General features: G+C 34.5%; 1 protein-coding gene across 1 annotated transcript in view; it reads right to left on the bottom strand.

Annotated features, from left to right (window-relative positions):
- Window positions 1–391: 391 nt before the first annotated feature.
- The window catches only part of URI1 (URI1 prefoldin like chaperone), a 70,908-nt gene continuing 59,324 nt past the window's right edge, over window positions 392–11,975 (bottom strand). Inside the window, exons 7-11 of the mRNA XM_034672765.1 lie at window positions 10,412–10,580; window positions 8,686–9,028; window positions 6,808–6,950; window positions 5,759–6,008; window positions 392–2,154 (exon numbers count right to left, since the gene is read on the bottom strand). Of these exons, the coding sequence (XP_034528656.1) occupies window positions 1,972–2,154; window positions 5,759–6,008; window positions 6,808–6,950; window positions 8,686–9,028; window positions 10,412–10,580 (1,088 nt within the window). The 3' untranslated portion in view covers window positions 392–1,971. The remainder of the gene's footprint in view (window positions 2,155–5,758; window positions 6,009–6,807; window positions 6,951–8,685; window positions 9,029–10,411; window positions 10,581–11,975) is intronic.

The raw sequence follows: 11,975 nt of genomic DNA on the forward strand, positions 1-11,975 counted from the left end.
TATACAAGATGTTATAGTATCAGGGGAAGCTGAATGAAGAGGTATATGGAAACTGTACTGTTGCAATTCTTCTGGAAGTCTAAAATCAGTTCAAAATACAAACAAACTTCTGCTATTCTGTTTTACAATGGTTTAAAAGAGAACACTTGTGGCCAGCTTCAGTTATTCCATTGAAACATGATTATGAAAAACAAAGCTATAATGTAAAATTACAATTCAAACCTTGTTGTAAGACCGAAGCTATGAAATGGGGCCACACCACTTCATCCGGTCTTCAGCAGGACATAAGAAAATGCTACCGAACACTTTCTTTGCTTCTACCACCATCTTACTCTATGAGGGAGCATCTTATTTGCAAGAAGAAACATAAACTACATAAACAGCAACAGGCTCAAATTATGAAAAATTATTTAATGACAGTACTCTTGAAATTACATGCCCGTAAAGAGTATCACAATAGTCCCACAATAAAGTCTGTTTCTGGGGGAACAGCTACCAGGGCTCACGTGAATAGCAATTGGGAGTCAGGACTCGTGTGTGTGTGTGTGTGTGTGTACTCTGGGTTTGGATTGATTTTTGTGGGGGATGGGCTGAGAGAAAACAGTTTTAACTAAAAATATATGCACAGTTGATTAAAATTTACTAAAGAACAAATCTTCTACATTTTTAGGCTATCTTTCAAAATCAGTCCTCTGTTCTGAATTATCCATTAACTCGTGGAGATTCAGGCTCACCCCCGTATTATTAAAATACATATTCATAAAACTTTTACAGTTGTGCTGTTCTAGTTACAAATAGCTTCTACTTTTCTAGGACATAATTTCGCTTTGTTTAAGCAAGAATTCATTAAAGAAGCTATAAATAACCTTTAAATATTTAGCCATGAATAGAGGGTGGACTGGCATTGATGGCTTATTCTAGTACTAATGCAGAATGCTTTTTAAAAGCTACATTTCAGCATGCATCAAGCTAATGATTAACACTTGCAGTGTAATTTTCAATGTTAGAATAAATTTCTCTTTATTTTAAGGATTTCTGCTAACAGTCAATATGTTATTTCAATTATTTACTAGTAGGAAAGTAGCCTTAGAGAATGAAAATGTTGGAAAATTAAAACATAAAATTTCTTATTTAAAAAATCTGGGAATTTTTTTTTAGCATCTACACAACCTTTCCTTCTCTCCCAAAATATAATTCCAGTTAAAAGTGAACACACCAAGGGAGAAGAACTGCCTATGGAATTATACGAATTCAAGGAACCACTGCGTGGTACAGGTAGCATATACAAGAATCAAAGACGTTCTGTATTCAATTCTGAATCATAAAGTTCACAACATTTTAGAGACCAAGTTTCATAAAATTTTTACTTGAAAAAAAAAAACGTTTTACAAAATACCATTCTTCCAATCAAAGAAACTTTCCCATAGGGTACATGTAGCTTTCTGCCTCAGAGATGATAGAATGACCATCGAAGGGGAGAGTTTTTTTAAATAGCCACCTACCTGCAAAACCTACAAGAAGTAGATTTTTTTTAAAGTGCCTTTAAAATGCTAAAGCAAGTAATATAATTGTTGAATCTATTTGAAATTTTAAAAGTTTCCTTAAAATGGTCCATATGGTATGCACAACTTCACAGCTGGTACAAAACTGCCTGTATTTAGTTCAAAACACAAAAACAATGCATATGAACAGTATTCTTTGAAAAATAATCCTAAATACTGCCAGTGCATCATAAGAAAACTTAGACAACAGTATTGACAGTATTCAGAGAATTAACAAAACAAGCTGAATATTAAAGTATTCAAACATTTACTTTGATTTTTAATACCACTGATAACAGTAAGAGATCTTGCTGCCAAATGAATTCTGGATGCCTTATTTCAAACTACACGTAACATATTTTGCTATATAGACTGTAAAGAAATGTAAAACTAGGTTCCAGGATGTAAACTCCCGTTGCCTAGGCAGGCCCTAGTTTTTCTGCCGCAATCTGGCAGCTTTGAACTTTGAAACCCTCTTTGTAGTTTCTTCTGATACTTCTGACAGAACTTCTTTTCGTTCTGGAATGGTGGGTAGCACAGGATGAACCATGGTTGGGTGTGGTGTTAAGGAGGGCAACAGAAATTCTTTCTCTATTACAGTTCCAGAAAAAGCCTAGAAGACAAAAGTCAGATTATGGTAACAAAACGTAAGTAAGATATCCAGAAAATCTTTACCCCGTACTTGCCAATTAGACCTTTCTTTCTGTTAAAAGTGGTTAAGATTTTTGGATAAATACGCAAAATACAAATTGTTCAGAGAAATCAAGTACTATTAAAATATATCTTAATTACACCACCAAACAGAAGTAGATTTTTATAGTCCACATCTAAGAAAGCAAAATGTAAAATAAATGTTTTATCTGGGATTAAACAAAAATGGGTACATGAAACATCCTCAACTTTCACACATTCCATTTATGTCCAAACCATGCTGTGAAAACTAATATATTGAACAAAAAAAATGCTTCTAGGGTGTCAAACATGAGCTGACGAATGAGCGATCCTATGGAGGCCATGCTGCCCGCGAGCCAATAGCTTACTTTCAGCAGTAGTGACATTTCTTAGGTAGTGTTCATTTAGGCAATTACTTGAGAATTTTATTGACTCTTGCCTCAATTTTATTTAAGAGATCAGTGTAAACTGAAAAATTAAGTGCTGATACTAGTGGAGACAAACATCAGTCTTAAAATTTACCATAATTAATTCAATAATGAAAATCAGATGTTCCACACACAAAAAATGATTGTTTAATTTCAATTGGCTGTCTGCTGGACTTAATCTGGCCAACTGTATGTTCAATAAAAAAAAGTAATGTGTACAAAATGCTGGAAATAAAACTGAACATATATCTTTATATATCTTTTTACATAAAAATCTTTTTATATAAAGGGGCACCTGGGTGGCTCAGTCAGTTAAGTGTCTACCTTCAGCTCAAGTCATGACCCCAGGGTCAGGCTCCCTGCTCAGAGGGGAGTCTGCTTCTCCCTCTGCCCTTCCCCCTCTTCCCCACCCCCCACCGTGCTCTCTCACACGCGCTCTCTCTCAAATAAATAAAATATTTTAAAATAAAAATGAATGAATGAATGAATGAATAAATAAATAAATAAGATCTATAAAAACCAAGGAGTTAATACGGATCTTATTCTTAAAGCTTCTGGTGTCTGGATCCCCCCCTTTCATCTTTTAAAACTCATTACCTACAAAGTAAAATTTGACATGTTAACTTCCATGTATATTTTGCTTCCCTTTTGTCTACCACAAGTACAAATTTAGTTAAGACAATGTATCACCTGAATAGTTTCAAAACCCATGCCCCTCCACCTTGCCCCACCAAAGAAACAAAACAAGAATGCCCCTTCCTTCTTGCCACAGTATTTCAAGAACTTGGGTGGAATCCAAGCTCTTAAAAGAAACTCGAAGTCTACTTTCTCAAAACTCCCATTTTATCTTGATAAGCACTGAGCCTTATTGTATTAAAAATGGTTTTGGAAAAAAAGACATTCTTTCAGTATTTAAAGATACTGAAAAGGATATCTTTCAAAGTACTTACCATTTGCATGAACTATTTGTTTGATGTTAAAAAAAAAATGTACAGCATCTAGAATGCTAATGGTAACAGTTCAATACAAAATGCAAAGCTATTAAGAATGAAATAAAACTAAGTTCCAGTCTTGAGCTCTGGCTATACCACGATACGTACCTAATTTTCAAAAACTTAAAAACAGTAAAAGTCTACATCCATTACCTGTTTTTCTAACAATGTGGAAGACTATTAAATGAGACACTTTCCAGGGCAACTGAGATCACTGTATCGTATGGAGGGGAGGAGAATATTCTGATCATATATACTGTCCCTAAATGCTAATGATCTCCGTCCCCAGTGACATCTAGTACAATCATCACCATTTAGTTACTATTTAGTACAAACAACAGTTTTAGATATGCTTACTTATATATAAACATACATATTTTTAGATCTATTTGATGTATACACAAATGGGTGTATCACTTTGATACAGGTGTGAGTGGGAACCTTATAAACTGGAAATCTGAAATACCCACAAAACAAAACAAAACAAAACAAAACAAAATTTAGAAATCATGCCTGGGAATAAAGGAAACCGTAACACAGGACTGACTATTTCAAAGAAAGGAATTCTTCTTTTGGAATCTCCCCATACCCCTCCACCACACACACACACGTGTGTGCAATGTGGTAGATAAGAATGGGTATGTGTGCACTCATTTTTCTGAGGCGAGGATCTACAGCTTTCATTAAACTGTAAAATGGTTCCATAACCCCCAAGAGTAAATATGTCACTGCCACAGGCCAAAACACAGGACTTTAGATAACTATCTGCCATATATATTTTTTCTTTAACTCAACTAAAGCATAAAAAGAAGTACAGTCATCTACTTGAACTATTATAAAATGACTGCAGTTTGGTCTAGCGGTAATTTATTTAAAATAAGCTGCTAGGGGCGCCTGGGTGGCACAGCAGTTGAGCGTCTGCCTTCGGCTCAGGGCGTGATCCCAGCGTTATGGGATCGAGCCCCACATCAGGCTCGTCTGCTATAGCCTGCTTCTTCCTCTCCCACTCCCCCTGCTTGTGTTCCCTCTCTCGCTGACTGTCTCTATCTCTGTGGAATAAATAAATAAAATCTTANAAAATCTTACAAAAAAAAAAAAAAAAGAAACAGCAAGTGTTTAAAAATAAAATAAAATAAGCTGCTAAATGATCTTCTAGCCAAAAATGTAACATATATGCAAACTGAGAAACTTTAAAATTCCTACTTCACAAAAATAAAACTCGAAGATTGGCAATATTTTCCCCCTGCAAAAACTTTCTTGAATTATGTTAAGATTATAAGACCTGCATTTATGTTGCTAGTGACTATTAATTTTTTATAAATTATTTACTGAAAAAGAACAAGCCTAGAATGAATAAGGTTCCATGACTTTTGAGGTTAAATAGATGTATAAACTAACAAAGCTATACGATAAACAATACCATTAACCAGCTGATTAACTTCAATAAATAACTATATAAGAAAAAATAATTTAGGGGCGCCTGGGTGGCACAGCGGTTAAGCGTCTGCCTTCGGCTCAGGGCGTGATCCTGGCGTTGTGGGATCGAGCCCCACATCAGGCTCCTCCGCTGTGAGCCTTCTTCCTCTCCCACTCCCCCTGCTTGTGTTCCCTCTCTTGCTGGCTGTCTCTATCTCTGTCAAATAAATAAATAAAATCTTTAAAAAAATAATTTAAAGATTATAAGATTAATAATTTATAATCCATACCTCATAGATATAGCACCTATAATTTTTTAAAAAGCAGAGGAGAGCTTTTTTTTTTTTAAAAGATTTTATTTATTTATTTGACAGAGAGAGACAACCAGCGAGAGAGGGAACACAAGCAGGGGAAGTGGGAGAGGAAGATGCTCGCTCCCAGTGGAGCAGGGAGCCAGATGAGGGGCTCGATCCCAGAACGCCGGGATCACGCCCTGAGCTAAAGACAGATGCTTAATGACTGAGCCACCCAGGCGCCCCAGGAGAGCCTCTTTTAAAGAAATATTTTTTCAACTCCAAAAATTATCTATGCGAAATCGGGAAAATGAACAATAGGCCCTTCTGAAATGGAGCAACCACCACCTTTTTAATCTCACAAAAACTGATGAAAGGTACTGTATGAAATAAAAGAGCCAGAGATAGACACACACCTCAGGTGTTCCTGATAAGGGCAAAAGTTTCTTGGGATGGTTTTCTTCTTGTTCCTCTTCCAAAATACTCTCACTGGTGTCACTACAAGTGGCCTCTTCACAGCTAATACTCCTGAGAACTCCCCGTCTGTCATCAAAGTCGGCAGCACTGCTTTCACTGGTATCACTGCAAACACTGTTCTCTCTGCTGCGAGACTTCAGGATTGATTTACGAGGGACATATTCTCCATTCACAACATCAACAAAAACTCTACAATATTCAAAAATATATATATCCACTTTAGGAAACTCATGAATAGAGGACAAATTTATAATGATTTTTTAAAAAATCTTTTCTAGAAAATAATCTACAATGTTTTTTCAAAGTTGCATTTAAAATTTTCACAACCCAAACAATCTTTAGCTTCAAACGGTGTATTCTGTATTCTTAAAAACATGATTTTTTTTGGCCTAATAAAATAGAGCACTTTATTTATGAGCATGTTCTGAGTGACACCTGATTTGCCAAAATTCTACATATAATTTAGGCCTACTTAGAAGACAACTGAGTAATTTTAACTATTTTACAAATACGGGTCATGAAAACAGTAGGTATTTTCAAATGGTAACTTTTTCAACAAACAACACAACAAAAAACTGGAACAGCAACACTTAACTCCTACTTTGTGAAAAGGTAAACCACGTGCCAAGCATCTTCACAGCTGTGGCAGGAAAGCACTACTCCAGCCCACTAGAAACAAACTTACATTTCTAAAGTTAACATACAACATTTGTTGACTGGATCAATTGGGAATGTTATAAAAGCACTGGCAAAGAGGGGGAAAAGGGAACGATCATGCCATTTTTCAACTGCTTTGAACTGGGAACCTATGGTAGCTCAGTAGCTCCTGTGAGAGCCTTTGAAATGCTAAGCCAACTCTATCAGAAACCTCACTTCGCAGTGATAGATAGCCTTCTGTGTTACAGACAGCCTTTTCCTATAAATGTCCAGTTACAAGAAGAGGGGAAGGGAGCAGCAGATCGTTCGGCGGCCTGTGAATACCACTCACCTGTAAATGTCAGCAGGAGTCCTGATAGTAGGCAGCTCTTGGGCAGAATGACCACCACCAGAGCTGTTCTTTCGTTTACGTTTGGCTTCTTCTTTCTTTTCACTGAATTTTAAAGTGGTATTTTTTCCAGTATTTATTCGGACCTAAAAATTTCACAGCATAAAATAACGACCCTTTTGAGAAATTAAATCAAAGCCAAAACTAGAACAAATAAACTCTGTAAGAAGAGACAGCTTAAATTTTTTAACACTGAAATGATGTGCATTTTTAGGATTAAAAAGTCCTTACCTCAACATACTTTTACTGCATTAAATTATATCTTCTTTAATGACCAATTCTAGTCTTCAGTGACTTTATTATTGTATTGAAAGCAAATTACATTTAAACTAAATGACTGATTTATTATAAACTTTCACATCACCCCATTACTTTGATATAAATTTTTGGCTTAAATCATGCATTTTAAAACAAAGAGCACAATTAACCAAAATAAATATTTGGTAAGAATATAAAATTTAAATCATAAAAGCAATATTAGATAATACTTAACTATTCAGAATTTTTAAATACCTCTGGTTTTTAGAAATTGAATTAAAAAATTTAAAAAAAAAACCTGTACGATTATCATATTATTCTATCCCTACTCAGCATATATACTGCACTTTCCACTGCTCTTCCTCACAGCATTCCTAAAAATATTTTTTCTTCTTGTTTTATCAATATGCAAATAAGAAAAAGTTTAAAGCCTGAAATAAGAATTGTAAACTTTTTTTTCTGGTTATTAGGTCAATTTTTTCCAAAGAATTCACAAGATGCTCCCTTTAGTCTAAAGTATTAAAATAGAAAAAAAAATATTTCACTTCATATTAGAGCAGAGATAATTTAAGAAATATCAAATATGTTTTAAACATGTTTCATTAAATAATAATCACGGATACTTAAGACTGATACCACAGACCCTTAACTCTGCTGTAGGCAATCCCTGCAGAGGTACCTTGTGGTACAAAGAGCACTACACTGACACGAAGGACTTTCTGTTTTATTACTAGCCAGCTCTACGGACTTCTAGGCCTTAAGTTGTCTTGAGAAAGATGAATTAGAAAGATGAACTCCCAGTTGCTCCTCAGAGTAGCACTGCGCAGCAAGGGAATGGGTTTAAGGTAGTCTAGCTTTCCTCCAATCAGAACCAACCTGTTTTGATCTATTTTAAATACGGGGATTCTACAGTAAGTACGAAGGGAATAAAAAGTCTTTTGATACTAGAGAAACGTTTAAAAACCCTGTATTAGAAGATCTCTATAGTAACCCCCAGCTCTAAAATGCCAAAATTCTAAAGTCATGATTATCCACAGATGTTTTATTTACTTTATCAGAAAAGGAGCTACTTTTTACTTCCTCCTAAATTTTTCCACTTTGCTCATGCGCTTCCATTCATGTTGTGCCCACACAGAAAATAATAACCCGGCATAATTAAAAATGTAACTAAAGCAGTCACTTTAACATCCGAAGTACACCAAAACACCCACAATATAATTAACTCTAGAATTCATAAGAAAACTCTCTGAATGAAGGACAGGTGGAGTTACAGTAGTTGCTACTCAAATCTGATTCCTTTCCAGACCCCAAAAATTCAAATTCTATTGTGGCTTCAGAGAACAATCAACCAAAACCAACTATTTCAACTTTAGACTCCCCCCCACAGCCGGCACCCGCTTCTTCTTTTTAGAAAAATTGGCCAGAATAAGAGGCAAAGATGGTTTTCTTGCTTGGCACTATCAACAATATTAATCACTGCTGACACTGTTCTTTTAAAGAGTATTATAGATGATACTGAATATTTAAATTACATGCAAAATTAATAGTCAAAAGTATACAAACCCTCTTAGGTTCGACAGTATGAGAAAAATATATTGTTGGTATAGAATAATCTCCAACCCCTAAAGCATCATGGTCATTTCCATTTTCATTATCGCCACCAACATCCTCCTCATCGTCCTCCTCATCATCTTCATTACTGTGGTAAGAATTTGAACCGTTCATTGAATGAATGCCATTCATCTGACCACTGAACAGTTCTGAATGTGTAACATCCTTGTAACAGCTGCTGGAAGTAACAGAGTCTGTTACTTGATGCATCACATGCACATTTATATTCTGATCTTCCTTTTCTTCTTCAGAAGAAGTCGTATCCTCTCCATTTGCAATCATAGTATCAGGCTTACTAGTAAAGAAAAAGAAAATTAACAAGATCAAACAAACACATCAAAATTTTCCATATTCTAATTCTCAGTTCATTTCAATGGGTAAAAATTAAGATTGAATAAGATATATTTTTAACTAGAATTCTAAGTCTATAAAAATGTTTTGAAATAAATTTAAAAAAAAACCCTATGCTAATTCTGTATGTTGTAGTTACTCAAACACTAAGTAGAATATAGATGATTTTTTTAATCTTTGCAAGATGACATGGCCACACACAATATAAATAATACAATCAAGAGATTTGTAAGAAATACACAGAGAATGTTTCTCTATTTAAAGACGAGAAATTAAAGCCCCAGAACATTAACACATTCTTATGTCCTACTTCTATATTTGGAATATTTTACAAGCATGTATTATTATAATTTTAAAAAATGAAGGACTTATATGTACACACATGAATATAATTATATTTATACACACACGTACATTTTTAATGCTTCACTTCTACAAAGGATTTGAAGACCTTACAAAAATAACAAAACCAAAAATGCAATAGAACTGAAATAACGTCATGCAAAAATAGAAAGAGAATCACGACCAAGAAAATAACAAGATTCAAGACTGAGCTAAAAAAAAATGAAATAGTATCAGTTAATCAAAAAGACCTAAGAATTTATGGGTGAAATGGTAGAAAAAAATGTATATCCTTTGTGCTTCATGTCCTATTTTTCACAGAAACTAATTACTGCATATGGTACATCATTTAAGCAAAATAATATAGGAACTTCTGAAATAACAGATTTCACTGAGCATTTTGACAATTCCAAGTGAGTGCTAATGTGTATTTCAAATAGCAGTTTGGAAAAGTTTTCATATATATAACTACCTGACCAGATTACAAATTTCCTGTTCAATGAACAGAAAAGTTTGCAAAGGAAAGCAAGGATAAACATTTTACAGTAACAAATCCGGATCAAGTTTTTCTTTTTAACAAGTCATTTAAATACACAGCATTATCCTGAGCAGAGTATAAAAATATTTCATTTAAAATGTAATACATAAAACATCCATAATTATTATAAGTCAACTATCTATCTTAGGACTTCATTATATAAAATATGGCTGAAACCTTATAATTAAAAAAATAGGAATACTGATTTTAAGCATTTCTGTGCACACACATATATGCATGGGCATGTACATGAATGCACAGCCCTAAAAGAAAATATTCCAAAGAATTAATACTTATTTTAGGGTGGTAAGACTGATATTTTAATATATTATGCTTTTCTGTATTTTCTTCAATGAGCATGTGTTGCTTTATTAATGAGGAAAGAGATTAAGAAGGAAATGTGTTTAGAAACAAATTTTCTTGGAAAGATAATTCGTCATTAGGTACCTATCAAGTTCACCCAGCAATTCTTCTTGTCTCTCTAGTTCTTCAAGTCGAGCCCACAGTTCCTTATCAGCAAGCAAATCCTTGGATTTTACATCATTTGCAAAATCTGCTTCAAAAATATCTGAAGTTTTTGGTTTGGAGTGAGGTGTATGAGCAATTCGGTGTTTTGCTATTTAAAAAAGAAAAAAAAAAGTAAAGACATGGCTGTTAATAGCCAACTTTAAAAAGGCATCAACAGAGACTTAATGAGACTTTCTTCTGAGGAGAGGGCATGTGGAGACAGAGGGAGGCACGGTTTTAAAGGTAAGCAAAGACAACTCCAAGGATGTATATGTATCTCATAATCTTGCTGCTCAAAGTGTGGTCCAAGAACCAGCAACATTGGCATCCCTGCAGAACATTTCAGAAGTATTGACTCCCAGGGCCACCCCAGATCTGCTGAATCACAATCTTGAGTTTTAACAAGAGCCCAAAAGGATTCATATGCACATTAAAGACCATGAAGAGCTGCCTGAGAGCTTCAAAAATGCGTTAAGTAAAAATGGTCATGAGGTACCCTAGTTACAACACAAAATTCAACACAAATAATACACATCTTCCACCCTTACTCAAGAGAATTTAGTTACTAAAGTAACACATCAAAGCCTTGTCACAAGATACTTTCAACTCTAAGGCACTGCCAGGCATGAATACCCTAGGAGGGATCTACGGAGGCTAATCCCTACAAAGTCGGACTATAATTTTATATGTGAACATTTCTACTTTTTAAATTGCTTTACCTTATTTGTAATCCTCATGTGAGGGCAGGAGATAAAGAAAATCTGAACTCAAATCCATTTGCTTTTCATTTGAAAAAAATGGACTTAAAGCAAATTATAGCTTTGAAGAAGGCAATGGGAAGAAGTCTAAAACACTGTTATGAGATATGGTTAACAGATGACCTCCAACATATATTCAAAAGTAGAACACTGTTTCCTAAATCTGAAAATATCAAAATTAGCTAGCTCAGTCATTAAGTGTCTGCCTTTGGCTCAGGGCATGATCCCAGCGGTCTGGGATCGAGCCCCACATCGGGCTCCTCGGCTGGGAGCCTGTTTCTTCCTCTCCTACTCCCCCTGCTTGTGTTCCCTCTCTCGCTGGCTGTCTCTCTTTGTCAAATAAATAAATAAAATCTTTAAAAAAAAATCAAAATTATGTTTCTTGGCCTATTATTCTCTGTAAGTATCATTGATAAAGGAGTATTAACAAGTTTCATATTTCAGACCTGTAAAATACAAAAATCTTTCACTGGTCACCACAAACAAAAATTATAACTTGTCTTTCTGTTCTTTAACTAATGTATGTCTCCTTCATTTCACCTTCTAAAGCCACTTGATATTAATTTTTATGCCATATTAGTAGAGATACTATAGCTAGAATATGGCTTCTAAAATTATCTCTATTTCAACCAATAAGTTCAGAGTTAATTACTGAAAAAAATATGGACTTTAAAAAATCAAAATAACTGTTGTAAGTAAGTTTCCTAAAGTAGCAAATTATAAACCATTTCTGTAACACTTTTAAA

This window comes from Ailuropoda melanoleuca, chromosome 12, assembly GCF_002007445.2.
Source record: "Ailuropoda melanoleuca isolate Jingjing chromosome 12, ASM200744v2, whole genome shotgun sequence".
NCBI lineage: Eukaryota > Metazoa > Chordata > Mammalia > Carnivora > Ursidae > Ailuropoda > Ailuropoda melanoleuca.